Source organism: Nerophis lumbriciformis, linkage group LG19 (genome assembly GCF_033978685.3).
Source record: "Nerophis lumbriciformis linkage group LG19, RoL_Nlum_v2.1, whole genome shotgun sequence".
NCBI lineage: Eukaryota > Metazoa > Chordata > Actinopteri > Syngnathiformes > Syngnathidae > Nerophis > Nerophis lumbriciformis.
Genome location: NC_084566.2, coordinates 25,760,118 through 25,776,716, shown reverse-complemented (window position 1 = coordinate 25,776,716; position 16,599 = coordinate 25,760,118). Strand labels below are relative to the sequence as shown.

The window sequence follows — 16,599 nt, the reverse complement described above, 5'->3', positions numbered from 1 at the left end:
AGTAGTGCGTGGTTGGGATACTGTGCAAATACTTGGTGAAATAAATCAAAAGGTACTTTTAGCACCACCTGTGCTGTAAGGTGTATGCGCCATCGACTAAATATTTGTGAAGGAGTTAAAACAATGAAGGAGACAAAAGCTTTGCTTGATAAAAGGCTCTTTATTTCTTCTTCCGGGGTGGAGGATTCTTAGCGTTTTTAAGGCACAAAGTAGAAAACAAAGCAGCAGTCTTCATTTTCGCCACACTAAATACTGTCTTTGTCATGGGTCTCCAGGGTCAGAGGCCGCATGGGCCAAGTAAAAACTTGCTGCCGGGCTGACTTTGGTATGACGTCATAAAAAAAATCAACTTTTAGGACTCGTCAACAAAATGTCAGCTATAACAAGAAACCATATTAAAAAAAAGTCTTAACGTGATATTTGGTTGCATTTCTGTGCAAGCAAAAGCACTCGGAAGTAAACTGTACTTGCGAATCTAGCCACTAGGTGGCACTGTGGTCTTTTCAAGATGCATGATTTGTACAGGAACATGGAGAAAGTCATACAGAATATTTATTTTCATTAATTGCAAAATAAAAGCATCTTTACAATGCTTCACTCATTTTAACCCAGAAGAACCCAAAAAGTGGGTTCCTTGGAGGTCAGATGATCCCTCAACACGCAAACTGCGAGCACTGTACACTGGCTTCATTTAAGCTTCAAACTAAAAATATGCGGCAAACAAACTTGCTGCTGACTAAACAAAAATGTGTCAAATGAAGCCAGCGTAGTTTGAGCTTTTTTGTGACCAAAATTGTTTTAAAAATATTCAACGGTCTTTGGCAGTGGCATTCCTGACTGCTTTTATCACAGAACATTAAAAAACAACAACAAACACCGCATGGAATTATAAACATTTGAAGAATACAGCGTGAATACAGAAGTCCAGCATGGTGGGACATATTTACAGAAGATATGTTATAAATAGAGTGTTTGCGTACTCTCCCTTTAGCCTTAAAGGGGAGGTGTGCCTTGCTACTGATGAGAGTACAAGAACCTCAAAGCTGCTTTTCTAAAGGAAACCAGCACAAACATGATGATGATGATGATGAGCCTATAACTGATGAGGCTTCCTCAGGCCGTCTTCACTCAGCTCATACCTGCATGAGACAATCATGCCATGGAAACAATCACTAACTCCCACCCTGCCAACAAACCTATTTCAACTTTTCCAACACTCACCACCGTGTCCAGCCTTTAGCCATGTCCTCGACAACCATCTCCACTAGAACCTGACGGGCCAAAGTGGTTTTCTGATGAGCTTGGGTCACATGATGTGGAGGGAACATGCAGGACGGACGTACCTTTCCCAGAAGGCCTTTGTGTTTGTAGAGGAGCCCCCCGCTGTTTTTCACGGCCACGTCCAGCGTTCTCCTGTGGAGCTCCACCATAGACACGCTGAACTCAAAGCTGAAGCATAGATCAAAGTTCAATAATTAAGAATGTTGACTTTGTATATTTCTGCATGCTTCAATGCAGTCGGTTGTTGTACCGTATTTTCTGGACCATAGGGCGCACCGGATTATAAGAATCACTGCCGATGAGCGGGTCTATTCAGGTCTTTTTTCATACAAAAGGCGCACCGGATTATAAGGCGCATTAAAGGGGTCATATGATTTTTTTTTCTAAATAGGAAACATTTCCTTGTGGTCTACATAACATGTGATGGTGGTTCCTTGGTCAAAACGTTGCATAGATTATGTATTACAGATCATCTTCAAGTCGCTTTCGGACAGTCGCTTCAGGATGCGCCGTTTTGTGGACGGTCTTATTTATGTGGCTCACCTTTGACAGCGTCTTCTCCCCGTCATCTTTGTTGTAGCGGTGTAGCGTGCAAGGACGGGAGTTGAAGAAGTGTCAAAAGATGGAGCTAACTGTTTTAATGACATTCAGACTTTACTTAAATCAACAACGGAGCAGCATCTTCTCGTCCGTGGCTCACTAGCGCAACAACGCCAAAAATGTGTCTCGTGAAAAACTGTCCGACCGGAACTCTCTAATAACTAAAGTTCCGTGAGTGAATTATGTAAACCCACTACACTGGTAGTTTTTAGCGCTTCCATAGCGAGATATAAGTTAGAACTTTACGCTACTTTATATTAGAAATGGCAACAGCAGAGGGTGAATGCCCCATGACAAGAAGATAGAGAAAAAGAAGAAGCTTATCGACTACGTAATCGACACGGACAACAGTGGCGGATGTGCGCACATTTTCAGGACTTATGCAGATCCCAAATACAGCAGGTACCATAAGGTAAGAAAAGTTGATTTTGCATAATATTGTGAAACAAAACGCCAGATAATATGTCTGCTAATGGGTGCCATTTTACGGTCCTTAATACACACACCATAGTAATACTTGTATCTCTGATTAGGGTTAGGGTTAGGGTTAGCCGGAATTTTTTTAAAAAATTTTAATTTATTTATTCCGGCATATATACACATATAGCAACACTTCATCACTCTTTGTAATTTGACAGACATGCAACGGCACCCACCGAAAAGGGATACGGGAAAAAAGCAAGAATGCTTATCCATGTCCCGCCCCTAATTTACAATCAACTTATATGTTAGTTATATATGGTGGCTATATAGTCCAAAGTATCAACAGCAGATTTGATGGATACATGACAATTTCAGAACAAGTATAATGGGCCGACAATCCATCAAGCGGTGGGGTGTCAAAGTCATATTAAAATATTTTGACAGGTTTTTGAGTGCCGTGTGTAATGTTCTTTATTTTCAATAGAACATTTAAAGGTTTGGTGTTGTTTACTGGTGTCATATTGCAGTCTACACTATCTCTTATATGTGACTACCATCTACTGGTCACACTTATCATTAAAACATGTACCAAATAAAATTGCTTCGAAGTCGGTAAGCACAGAAGCACACAACCAGAATTATTCTGTACATTAGGCGCACTGGGTTATAAGGCGCACTGTCGAATTTTGGAGGAAATTAAAGGATTTTAAGTGCGCCTTATAGTCTGAAAAATACGGTATTTTTAAAACCTGAAAATTGTAAGGAATTGTGTTTTCCATCAAAACATATTAATGATAATCCATCCATCCATTTTCTGCGTGAGGGCTGGAGCCTATCCCAGCTGCACTCTGGCGGAAGGCGGGGTACAACCTGGACAATAATCATCATCTGAAAAAGTTAAAAGTACTCACGTCTGATCATAAACAGGGTTGAGCGTTTTCTTAAAAGTGTGAGTTTTCCTCCTGCCTGACCTCCTCTTGTCAGGAAGTAAGTATAGGCGGACGTAAGGATCTGATCCGTGGTCAGTGAAGGAGATCAGGTTCCTGCAGCAAAGAGATGAGGAGAATGAGTCGGCGTGAAGAGTGTTGATGTGTTAATCAGAGCTCTGACGCCGCCCTGCCAACTGTTAGTGATTGGTACCTGCAGGCGTGAACCACCACAACAAGCTTGTTCCTCTGAGAGCTGTGTCTCACAGTCAACTGGATCTCACCCAGAGGGAAGGTGTTGATTCCAGAACCACTGCACACATACACAACAATAATCAATACTGCTACACTCCATTACTACATACAGTATATACTGTTTGTATACACTACTGCACCCATACACAATTACTTATACTGCAACACTCCCTTACTACATGTATACTGCATATAAGGGATCTCACAACAACTCACAATTACATTCAATTTAAATTCTTAGGATGACGATTCATTTCAGAATCGATTCTCGATTCAACGCAATTCTCATTTGGGGATGGATGTGAACGTGACATCATCATGTAATTTGTGTTTTTGTTCATAATTAGTAATAATATTTCATTTGTGTTCTCTTCACATGATGGCTTTAGTATAATAAACTATAGCTTTATTTGTGGTAATGATTGTATTCAAATGAAAGTCATTCAATGCGCAATTACATTTAAGTAGGGACGTAACGGTATAATAAATACAGCGGTATTTCGGTTTCAAAGTATTCTCAATAATACCGTAGCATGTGACAGTATCAAACAAAAACTTAGTGAGTGTAGGTTTCTTCTGGCGTTTTAGCGTTGGCCAGGTCCGTAAAAACCTACATCTCCCAGAATCCACTCTACAGCGCGGGAACGGCAAGATGGGATCGTTGAACGCCGTAAGCAGGAAGTGAAGTGTGTTCGTACTTATCGTAGATAAAATAGTTTTTTGGACATTAAATCTGTCCATAACTGGTTGTGTTATGTTGCTAACAAACAGACAAACAAGCCCAGGCCAAAACATAATCTCTTTGCCGGAGGTAAGAAAGTCTGCGTTCTGCAAAGCGAAGCGCGGTACTTTCGTTTCTAAGGTGACACAGACCCAGCCGGTCTCGTTGCACCAAGTAGACTCAAATGCAATTTGATACATCCTCAATACATCCATTTATTTTTTATCGCTTGTCTCTCAATGTCGCCGGGGGCTGAACTATTCCAGCTGCACTCGGGCGGAAAGCAGGGCTGGCTGGACATGTTGCCACTTCATAAACAGTCACACTGAAAATATATTTGAAGCCAGCGAAGCCAAACATCAGTTTGTGAGGTATTTACATTATTACAATTATTACATGGTTATGGTTATATGGTTAATTTACATTTGTGAGAAACAATATTTTCCAGACTGATATAAAAATGTCCACTGTAGAGGACACTGCTTCCCATAATGTAAAAGTTGAAACTGAACATTATTGTTTTACACTTGTTACACTGAATGTTTACATTGTTACTTTAAAGACATCAACTGTACATTATTTGTTTTAATATTTACTTGAAACAGCAGATGTTCCTACACAATTATTTACACTTAGAAATACTTGTTTGTAGTAAAAAATATGACTAAACATTTTAACAATGTTTGTGTTCAAAAACAGTAAGCATGCCCAAATGCAGCTGAGGTAGGCTCCAGCACCCCCCCGCGACCCCGAGAGGGACAAGCGGCAGAAAATGGATGGATGGATGTATGGATGTTTATCCTAAACATTCCTGACACTTCATTTTACACACTATGGCATTTTTACCAAGCTTTTTTTTAACCTATACACCGCAATAAAATCGTATCATGGCTTTGATACCGTGATAATATCGTACCGTGAGATTTGATACCATTACATCTCTACACATTTCAGCATACCCTGGATTCATACACATGCAGGTGGTGCATTAATTCCAATGGGGGACTCCAGAAAAATGTCGAGAAAGAAGAAACTTGAAGAAAAAGTGTCTCCACACTCTATTTAACATAATGGCGAGCCGTTAGCCCTGTTAGTGCGACTCTAAGGAGACAGGAAGATCAGCGTGTTGTGCAGGCGTACACACCAGTCACCGTTTTATTTAACAGCTGTGTGGTCTTTCACGCAGCTGAAAAAGTTTGTCAATGTATGCCGGGGAGGTCAGGAGGTCTGTGCCCATACACAATGGCCTCTGGCGAAGGCCGATTCACGGGGCTTAAAAACGAGTCGCTGTTGCTTCAATGTCGCCACGGGCTGTGAAAGTGTTTGATTTGATATGCAGCTTAGCCTGCTTTATAAATTGCTGACGATCGCTCAAAACTAATTGTAGCCAAAATGTTAATTGTAGCCAAAATGTTATTCATTGAACAATCTTAATCTAGTCTTCATGTGTTTACGTGTGATTGACAGAGTGATGGTTTACTTCTGCAGCTGCTGAAGTCTCTGTTGCAGCTCCTGAGCGGCGTACGGGTTGGAGATGTCCGAGGCGATGCTGGGTGTGGCCTCCTTGCCTGCAGCCAGGAATGACTGCGAGCCTGAGATGGTCAAGTTGGACGTGCTTCTCCCGCTTTCCATACTGTAACCGCCGATTCTGCCCACCGCCACCCCAGCATGGTGCTCGCCGGCCTCCTGCCGGCTGTTAGGCAAGTCCTGCGCCGACATGGACACCGAGCGGGGGATGGGGGAGGTGTCCTGCGTGGAAAAGTCGTACGAGGCGGAAGGCTGTGGGGTCGGGTTGGTGGAGCTGGACTTCCGAAGCTGTGCAGAGGACGGGTTTGGGTCAGGAGCCGATGCTGCGTCTTTGTCCAGCAGGCACAAAACCTAAAGGTGGACCAACAAAAAGGACTTGGCATCTTTTTTTGCTCATATGTAAAACAACTTTTGTAATTGGAAGTTTTTGTTTTTGAACTTTATACCCGCAGAGCCAACTTCATTTTGAGAGTGCAGCTGGGTCCGCTGGTCTTGAGGGGAAACGGCTGATTCAGCATCATGTCCTCTGCCTCCAGCAGGCGGCTAAGAGGTACAATGAGTGTGCCCAGTGTACACTCGTGCTTGGCGTCCTTCACCTGGACGCAAGCAAGAGGTGAGTAGTTGGTGGCTCACTCACGGCAAAATGGAGTACTTCATCTCGAATGGAACACTTGCATCACTACACTTCAATAAGTATAATGTGTACACTGTGTACTTAGTTTCCGCACATACTCAAATGACGACTATTGAGGGTGACAAAAGTCCATCAATGACATTGATAATAACATTGGAGCACTGACAGTGTACTTTGTTTTAACATTCTTCCCAGTGTGCACTCAAAAGACTTTTGGCCTGATCTACCAAGATCCAAATAACACATACTAAACAATGTGCGCAAACTTTAAATTGTGTGTACTACCTGTGGCGTTTTGCTATGTTTTCAAAAATGCAGCAGACATGTACCAATTTTATGGGCATTTTAGACGCAGTCTTGCAGTTCATCTACAATGAAAACTACTTTTTGAGCGCACTGAAGCTACACCCTGGCAGATGCTGGTACTACAGCGATGAGAGTGTGCGCTGGAATGTTCCGGGCACAAGAAAATGCATATTGCAGGAAGTATTTTTCATATGAAAGATATGTTAATAATACAAATTCTATATTAGTAAACAAGCATCATTTAAAAAAAACGCCAGCAAACACCGACAGACATCAACTGAATTTGTTTTAATCAGCCCTTTAAGTCATCCAGTAACTATACATATGTATTCCTGAATAGACGATATGTCAAACAATTTTATTTTTGACAGTCAATATATGTTGACAAACATACATAGGACAGAGCTGCAGCGCAACCATATTTCTGTGCAACTGCCAGTTTTGAACCCATATTGCACGCAATGCGCAGACGTGCTAAATAAAGACGCAATACAGCTCCCGCAGAACAATTTTAGTCGTGATAAATCACTCTGCGTGTGCTAAATGATTAAGTTTGCATTTTCTCCTCCCAGTATTGTGGCCGTTCTGATGATCAGCATATATTCTTTAAATTCATCAAGACTCACACGCTAAATGGATTGCACTCCTTATTTTGCTGACTTGAGAGTGGCAATCCTCTGTGCACAAGTTTAGTAGATCGGTGCGCGGTATCAAGTTTGCACTTGTTTTAAAACACAAACATTAAGTAGATCGGGCCCTAAGTGTAAGACCAAGTCTAAGTAGAGACGCATCTAAGGAGAAGATTTATACCTCAATCTCCAGGTCTTGACTTCTGGGGTTGTGGACGAGGAAGGAAAAGGCTTCTTCCCACACGGGTTCATCAGTCTTGTAGCGAATCTGCAGGCAGATTAATCAAACCTTTGATTTGAGTTTGCAAAGATGCATTTAGCTTCACCTTCGCTCACTCACTTTTCAAGATCTTTAGTGAAATATTGAAGCTTGTCCAAAGCTTAAAGAGCAGTGATTCTCAAACTGTACCACTAAAGGTACACAGGCTCCATCTAGTAGTACACTAAAGAATCACTTGATTAAAGTACAGTGTTTAATTTACTAAATTTAAACAGTGTTACTGTTCAAACTGTGTGTAATGTTAGATTGGACAAAAATAATAAATATATTTGTTAAATCAAACCTCTGCCTTGTTTTTAATGAATACTTAGGTTTACTACGCTACTGTATTTTATTGTCATTAGGAGAAGCCAATTTATTTTCTGAGGTGGTACTTGGTGAGAAAAGTTTGAGAACTACTGTTATAGAATCTGAATACTGTTTTAATTGAATGTGTTGTTTGAAGCAGATTTTAACGCCCAAAATGAAAGGTTGTAATAGCGGCTTTTTGTGAGCATGCAACACAAAAGTGGAAGGCCTGTGCATGTGAACTTTGTGCACGTAGACTGGCCTCACCCTGCTCTCGTTGGACTTGTGACCCACTCTCAGATGGACAAAGGGATTGGGGTCACTGGTCACTTTCTTCCCAGACTGCACAGGAGGGAGAAAGAGGAGATGTGAGAAAAGAAAAAACATCCTACAGTAATTGCTTCTACTCTTGATCAGGATAAACAAGATTTAGAGTTAAAATCTAGTATTTTATGAATCAAAATATATTTTTTCTGAAGATAAAGGTGAAAAAACACTGTGGGACATGGTGTAGATATTACTTTTCGACAACAAATGAGTTGATAGACAGCAATGGTACCTGTACATTCATTTATTTATGGTGGCCTGCTATGAACAAATTCAGCACTACTTGTTTGCTTTCGCTCATAAACACATTATAATGGGACTGTCTGTGAATGTAGCTTGTCGTTAGAACTCTGTACATTATAACTCTTCTTCTATGACACAGCTCACACATGGTCTGCCAGGTGACAATATAAGTAGCAGCAGGGAACATTGTTGCTAACTTTGAGACTTTGTGGCTATAGTTAGCTAGTATTAAAAGAAAGGGACAAGTGACAAATCGAGCGACTTTTTCTGGTCTTGTTGGACACTTTACGCTCTTCAAAACCCAAATTGTCGCAACTTCGTTTGTATTTCTCAACACAGTGGACCCCCAAATTACGAACTTAATAGGTTTTTGAACAAGGTTAGTAAATAAGAAAGTTCGTATATTGAAGCTACTTTCTCCATCAGAAAGAAAATATACATGAATAATGGTTCCCAGTCCATATTTTAGTAAAGGTTTATACATTTTGAACACAATATAAAGCCTTATACAGTATTTTATATCAAACAAACATAACAAGGAGATGATGGATCATGTCTATATGTAATAAAGTCCCCCAAAAAAAAGAACTAGCTGAACTGGCCAAATAAAGTCGAACAAAATGCGTGGATGAAACGCTCATACGCAAAGACAAGGTTCGTACACTAAAACATATTTTTATTCAGTTTGAGGTTTGTACAATGAGGGTTTTGTAAATTGAGGTTCCACTGTATTTGTTTTGCTTTTCATAATTTTTTCCTCAATTTCTTTTTAAAGGGGACCTAGGATGATTTTAATATTTTCTGACTTAAAAATGTTGTTACAATGTTGCATTGTTAATTTTGTTTACTAAAATGTTCGTCATGATTATTGTCAACAACCTTTTTTTACCTGAACAATGCAAGTTGACTAAAACAATGACAACATTTCGATGGTGGTCCGTGTGGTCAAATTAGACATTTTAGCAGGGTTAAAGCAAACCATCTCTCCCGACTCCCGACGAAAATATTGTGGGGTAACTTTACAAATACATTTGGCTAATCGACATCAGTAAAGTGTGGCATAATTACTTAGTAAACCATCTTGCAAGAAGCATAAACAAGAGAAACCTACAGCGTAAGCCTCGTCGATTGCCATTTGAAGTTCATTGGAGTAGGATATTTGGATTTGGCTGCGTATCTGGCAACCTCAGTCATGGAGAGTAGGAGGGGACTACAGAATTTTGATCGTGATTGCAGTACCATTTCAGGCCACAGTACTACATATGGCACCTTTAGGTTCTGTGTTAACAGGTCTTTTTATGGGAACTTTTACATTGAATGTTGCATGGTTGTGTGTGTGTTCTCTCTTGTCTCTCGCTGTTTGACGTGCTTTGTTACCTTCATGGCCTTACTGAGCGAGGCCTTCTTCGGCCCCCCCTGGTTGAATTCTAAGGGATTGTGCTTTGGGGGTGGAGGCCCCAGAGAGAAACAACACACACACACACACACAGCGGATTACAAGGGAAGAGGAAAAGCATGCAAGGAGGACACGCCCACACACGACACAAACAGAGAGACAATAAGGTTCATTAATGAAGACCCCAAGTTAGAAATATGCACACCAGACAAAAATATTATGGAGTTGCTGTTTGCGGCCGAGCTTGTGACAATGATTACAACCAAATGAACTCATCAAGTACTGGAGACTTTCTTTGGAGTCTCTAGATTTTGTGAAGAAAGCAACAAAGTTTTGGATCAAAAATACTCAATGCAGAAATATTTGTTGAATGAACAAATATTTTTGAGACGTCGGCCACAAAGCAGCTGGCAGTGTTAAAGTTAGACATGTTGATGAATGAAAATGATCGTTATTAATATAATGAATGAAAAAGAACAGATGATAAACCACTGCTTAAAACTGTTAATAATGTTAATGTGGTATGTAATCCAGGCTCTTGGTGCTACTTACTGACCCATGTAAAAAAAAGCAGGAGGATCACGATAAGAAAAAGTACAAGGGAAAATCAGTGTTACCCATACATTGATTTATTTGTGGTGCGGCTCAGGCAGGCGCAGTATGCAGGCTACTATACGCAGCTGCTCCACTTCTGTTAGACTTTGGTACTGAAAATTCAGATTCGAAGATTTTCAAAAAAACAGGAGCCCAAGGAGACACCCACTACCTCCGGCCCTGAATGGACGTTGCCAACTTAGTGCTTTTGTTGAAATATTTAGTGAGTACTCAGACCATAGTAGATTGTTTAAATAAAAAACGCAACTATCAACAAATCTGGAAGATGATGTCATTGCCTCATATTTCCAACCTCGCAAACCAACACAAATGGATCGCAGTTGAATGGGAAGCACTAAAAGTGGAGGTGTCAGCACATCATGTATGTTGAGATGGTTGGAGCCAGGAGAGACATATGTCCGGCACACTGGATGGTTGATCAAAGAACAGATCAGAACCATCAGTGACATTCATGTCTTCCTCCTTAAGCACCTTGCTTATGAGATTATTTTTAATGAACCTGCAGATTAATCATGAATTAATCATTAAAGATGAAACCAAAGACTCATCTCTGCTTAAGCATCCAGACACAAAGTTAAATGGAACCGGGCCATGCAGTTGAAACTCATGCTTTAGGACCCAGTCAGGTACTGCCCTGCAGCAGACTCACAAATAAAGTGCGATAGAGAGAGGCAGTGTTCTCGCAGAACACTAAGCCTGCCGCCCGCCTCTCTTTCAGGTAGCCATTGCCCGGGTTGCCCTCGAAGATGCTCTTCACAGGAAGAAGAGGAAGAAAGAGGAGGAAGAGAGATGGCTGAAAAGGGGATGTCATACCTCTTGACAGTTAATGTACAAATTTGGTACTTATCATTTCTACGTTTGCGCTTGAAAGTGAGAACTAAATTGAGAAGCATAAAAGCAATGTGACAAAGAAGCCACAATTCCGTCCCGGCTCAGAAATCACACTTCATGGAGACTAACTGTTTTGGGGGCAGTCAGGGTACTTTTTGGGACTTTTGTGACTCACCGGCAGGTTTCGGGCAGAATCCAAGAACACGACGAGCAGCGCAGATGACAGCCCGTCGTTGGCTTTGCCGCGATCCGCCCGAATGCTGGCCAGCGCCTGCGCGGACGGAAAAAGAGGGAAAGTGTAGCGGATGCTTCAGGAAGTCACACATGAAGTCACACGCGTGCACGGCACCTGGTCCAGCTTGTCAGGTGTGGACAGGAGAGACAACCACTCCAGCTTGAGGTGCAACTTCCCCGTCGACACACCGTCCAGCCCGAACCACTGAAGACATATACATCATCGTCATGACTTTATTCATGAAGGCAATTTGGAAAACTGATTTTTTGTTACCGGTAACTAACTAGAAGACTTCTTGATCACTTGTTGCTAGGCAGAAGTTGCCAGCAACTGACAAGTAATCAAAATCAAATATTCATCATTCAATTAAACAATCAATATCAGGCTGCAAAAATTACACTTACATTATTTTTTCAACTGGTGTTTGAAAAACAATCAAAGGTGCCAAAAGTCCGGTGAAGCCAGTATCTTCAACAATGACAAAGGGCTGGTAAACCAGCATCATCATTTCCATGACGACTCACAGATGGCTTTAGCCGTTAGGTCGTCTATGGCAAACATTTTGCACATTTCAAACGCTGTGACGATAGGATTAAGCCTTTCTTTGCGGCTGGCTTTGGGGCAGCTTCTTTAGCCGTGCAAGCGTCTTCTTAGGCTTTCAAAACAGCGTCATAGTGATGCTGGCGTGTCAGATGGTTGAAAAGATTTGATGTGTTGAAGTACAATTTTGTTTTTTCCGTTCTTGCAGAATGTTTACAGAATATTTGGTACAAATAGCACACAAAATGTTTTCCTCTGTTCCAGTGAAGAAGTCCCGCATGATGGACGCCAAGTTTGTTTACAGCAATAACAAGGGTAGTTTACAACACAGCATGGAGGAGCACTTGATTTGCTCAACCTAACCCACCTACAGAACACTAATCTCGCCTCCTGGAGGCTTTTTTATTTTTATTTTATTTTTTATTTTTTTTAAATCGGTTATTGGAGTTTTTTTTATTGTTTTTAATAGTGTGATGTCATAATTCCTCATGTCGGTTCGATAATAATCTGTCCAAAATATTTAAGGGGTCCCCTATCAGATACTATTAAGTATCTAATTTGGCAACTATAACAGTAATCCGGGATGTAGGTCGTTCACTGTAAATATAGTATACCGCGTGTTTAGTAAACAAAAGTAAAAAGTACAGCCCCCCTTTAGTATACTGTCCTAAAGATGCCCATGGTTTGCAAGACGTCTTCTTTACTGAAAACCCTGTTAAAGGTGAGAGGGAAGCAATTATGCGATGAGCATGTGACCGCCACCCCATAATTACCTCGTCAACTCTTTGCTCCTTGGAGAGCTCAGTCATGTCGATGGTCACACTGTAAGAATCAGACGACACGAGTCACTGGAAGCTTTGACAAGCCTTGGGAGTCACATCGCTCGGCTTTAAAGGAGAGTTGCACTTTTTTTTTAATGTTTGCCTGTCATTTAGAATCCCTGTGAAAGACAAGCAAACATTTTTTTCTTTTTATAATGCATTCTAACGAGTGAGCAAAAGTCAGCTTACAGTGGAGCCCATGGGAATCGCTTAATTCTGCCTATAAAGCCCTCAAAAAACATCCAAATACTTCCATCATTGTTTTATATACATGCTGTAAGTATATATGTAATATAGTAACAGGCACATTCATAACAACATGTAATATTTACGTATTTTGTTCATTGTAAGAATATGGTGGTGCATTAATTTCATTGATGCATCACAAATTTCACTTTTTTGTTCAACGACAACACTGACTATGACTCATGCAGACTTCATGAGACAACAACAAACATAATAAAACATCACTTACTGTACAATATCTGCTCTCACTGGGATGCCGACTGTGAGGATGTTGATATCTTCCTGTTTCGATGAAGAATAACTCATAATCCTCGCAAAAGGTTGAACAAAAAAAGGCTGGGTGCAAACAAGTGTCTTTGCTATGTATTTCTCACCATTTCTGTGTCTAAGTTGGTTGTCAAAGTTTACCAACTTCTCGGTTTATGTCCACATTAGGGATGTCACGGTATGAACATTTCTTATCACGGTTATTGTGACCAAAATGATCACGGTTATCATTATTATCGCGGTAATTTTAAATGTGCTCAATATTTTCAAAAACTCCTTATACTGAAACCCTTTAACCAAGTTTTATTAAAAAAAAACACAAACAACACATTCAAAATGTATATATGTACCTCAAGTACAAAGTTGAATGTGCATATGAAAGCAACATAAGCATTATAAACCAAGTAATATGGCAAAAAAAAAATCATACTATAAATAAATAAAAATTAAAGTGACAATTTTGCAAGATGGCACCTTATGGACATAAGACATAACTGCACTTTTTGTCCATATAGATAAAAATAATGGTTACCGGTATGTATAAGGTTTTAGTCTCACATATAGGACTGCACGATCATGGGCAAAATAATAATTAAGACTATTTTTATCAATATTGAAATCACAATTATTAATTAAGGATTATTCATTATGTTTGGTAAAACAGTGTTGGGGTGTGATCATGTAATTTGTAATATCTAATAAAAATGCTTTAGATAAACGTTATCTATATATTTAAAGACAAATATTTGTGTTTTTGTTCATTAATAGTATCAGCGTGTCAGCTTTTTTTTAATTATGATGCCTTTATCTCTATTTTCACATTTTCATAAAGAGAGAGGTATTTTTTAAGTAATGTACATACATTTATTTACATGTACTAATGTGTGTACATGTACATGCTGTATCAGGACAGATCCATTGAGAGTTTGAGCAGAAATCTGTCGTATAGGTTTTAAGTATACACCATAAAACATTAAAAAAATGCTATGTCACATGAATGGTTATTAAAGAAATTACTTTGTGGAATGAAATACCCCAAGTAATTTAAAAAACATGGTGTTTACTTTTTCATATAAATATAAAACACAAAGCAGTTTGGCTAAATGAAGATAAAGTCAAATAAACAAGCTGTGTTCTTCAACAACAACCATGTACTTCAGTGCAACAGTTTGGCCAACAAAAATAAACAGGAGTGATACCTCACATCTGATACGCAATCTTTGTACCTCACTGACAACTCAGTCTGCGCTCAATTCGATGAAATGACAAAACATTTTTGCTAGTATTGATGTTAATGGAACACCGACAATGTTAGCAGTTAAAATAAAGGACGAGTGAGCATCCCAGTAAACAAACTAAAGACTTTATGAACATGTTGTGGCAACATTCCCGACACATCGCCTGCTGCGTGGTAACTCTCAGTCCCAGCAGCTGACGGAAGGATGCTAGTTGCACCGCGACATCAAATATTTTTCTCCTCCAACAGCATTGCACACTTAAACGCATACAGAAACTCCATGGAAGTAGAAGTGATTGAAATGAAGTGAAACGAAGCCATCGGCTTCGTTTACTCGGAGATAACATTTTCAAAGCAAAGTCCATGTAGTCGATGCCATGTTTTTTTCGAGCCAAATGGCTCTAGTGCGCATGCGCTGCGTCGCTTCAATTTTCAGGAAGTAAGCCGTGTTGCCAAAAATGCATTAATAAATGAATTTTTTTCTGTAATTAAGAATTTAAATGGTATTACTAACCGTCTGGAATTGTACCGCGGTTTATCATTATACCGTTTACCATTACATCCCTAGTTCACATAATTTTACTATCAAAAATAAACTTTATTGAGCTCAGAGGCGAGAGAGCAGCTCACCAGCTGATGACATCTCTCTGATCAATGCGCCGCTGAATGTAGGTCCTTAATGTTGGCGCTTATAATAACAATATTGCTAATACTTGGTTAATATTCAGGTCACGAAATATCAATTAAGTTTTGTTGGTGCTTTTTGGATGGTTATCTATTGGTTTTTATGGTCGATAAACGCATTGACGTCATTGCTCCCATTAGCTCCATTGTAAACTGACATTTATTAGAGTTAGAATGCATTTAAAAAAGACAAATGTGTTCTTGTCTCTCCTAAAGATTGTGAATTATAGGCAACATTTTAAAAAGTGCAGTTCCCCTTTAAGTGTTAATTTACTTAATTTAAAGACTGTTTGATTGATTCATTCATTCACAAAGGAGAAGATGATGTGCAGGTACCTTCCCAGAGGGTCGTCTTTGTCAGCATCTTCATCGTAGAGTTGGACCTCCAGGTTGTGTCCGGTGGGATCCATGACTTCGGCCTGAAACATAGCATCACCTTACAACATAAAATATCCGCCGCTAGATGACAACATTCAGACAACCTTTGTTTTGGGATCAATCAGCAATATTGTTGGGACAGATTTGAGTCATTTTGGAGTTTGCTTTCACCTGACAACGCAGACGGTAGCGTGTCCTATATCTAACATCTGACAAAACAGTTCTGCTCACCTCATACACGGCATTCCATTTGGGGTGGACCGTCTCGTGGATGACTTTACTCTGAAAGAGCTGCTTCCCGACACGGATGACCCCGTACGGGTCGGACTTGCCCTTGATCAGACCACCCAGGAACTTGTCCTTACCCAGTAAGTCCTGGGCTTCGATGAAGTGTATCCGCAGGATTCCCTGACGGCACAGTTCAGAGTATGAGCTAAACAAAGCGGCCGGAAGTTACATGTACTGGCTGGAAGAGGAGCTCTGTGAACTTAGTACTTTGGGCACGGGAAAGAGGAGGTGGTCCAGCTGGGCCTCCCCCACCAAAGGGATGGTGATGCGGTTGGGAAGCACTACAAAGCTGTAGATGATGTCTTGGATCAGGTTGTCACACAAACCACTGGCATGGGACAACAGGAGAGATATATTAAATAATAAGTAGAACACCATACTGACCATTACTGTTCACTCAATTCCACCATGACAGTGACAATTATTAACTTTGTAAAGGCTGAAACTTGAATTCTTGTAATGGATCTCATTAAATTGTGTTCTAATACAGGCGTCAAAGAGTGGAGTTTGATTAAATTAATAGTATCATGAAATAATTGCTTAGATTAGTTAGTTAAAGGCAGTGCTTCTCAAAAATGTTCTGTTACGGCCCATCCCCACACCCAGGGAGAAGAAAATATT

The 16,599-nt window shown here is 40.2% G+C and overlaps 1 protein-coding gene across 2 annotated transcripts in view; it reads right to left on the bottom strand.

Annotated features, from left to right (window-relative positions):
* Window positions 1-140: 140 nt before the first annotated feature.
* The window catches only part of esyt2a (extended synaptotagmin-like protein 2a), a 40,160-nt gene continuing 23,701 nt past the window's right edge, over window positions 141-16,599 (bottom strand). The window contains exons 9-24 of one of the 2 annotated variants that reach the window (XM_061979095.1): window positions 16,186-16,306; window positions 15,922-16,098; window positions 15,649-15,731; window positions 12,831-12,879; window positions 11,632-11,721; window positions 11,458-11,553; window positions 9,818-9,880; window positions 8,138-8,212; window positions 7,484-7,570; window positions 6,180-6,329; window positions 5,687-6,084; window positions 3,445-3,543; window positions 3,216-3,347; window positions 1,344-1,449; window positions 1,222-1,271; window positions 141-1,139 (exon numbers count right to left, since the gene is read on the bottom strand). In XM_061979095.1, coding sequence (XP_061835079.1) covers window positions 1,094-1,139; window positions 1,222-1,271; window positions 1,344-1,449; window positions 3,216-3,347; window positions 3,445-3,543; window positions 5,687-6,084; window positions 6,180-6,329; window positions 7,484-7,570; window positions 8,138-8,212; window positions 9,818-9,880; window positions 11,458-11,553; window positions 11,632-11,721; window positions 12,831-12,879; window positions 15,649-15,731; window positions 15,922-16,098; window positions 16,186-16,306 — 1,822 coding nt within the window. In that variant the 3' untranslated portion in view covers window positions 141-1,093. The remainder of the gene's footprint in view (window positions 1,140-1,221; window positions 1,272-1,343; window positions 1,450-3,215; window positions 3,348-3,444; window positions 3,544-5,686; window positions 6,085-6,179; window positions 6,330-7,483; window positions 7,571-8,137; window positions 8,213-9,817; window positions 9,881-11,457; window positions 11,554-11,631; window positions 11,722-12,830; window positions 12,880-15,648; window positions 15,732-15,921; window positions 16,099-16,185; window positions 16,307-16,599) is intronic. The other variant, XM_061979096.1, reaches the window with a different exon arrangement.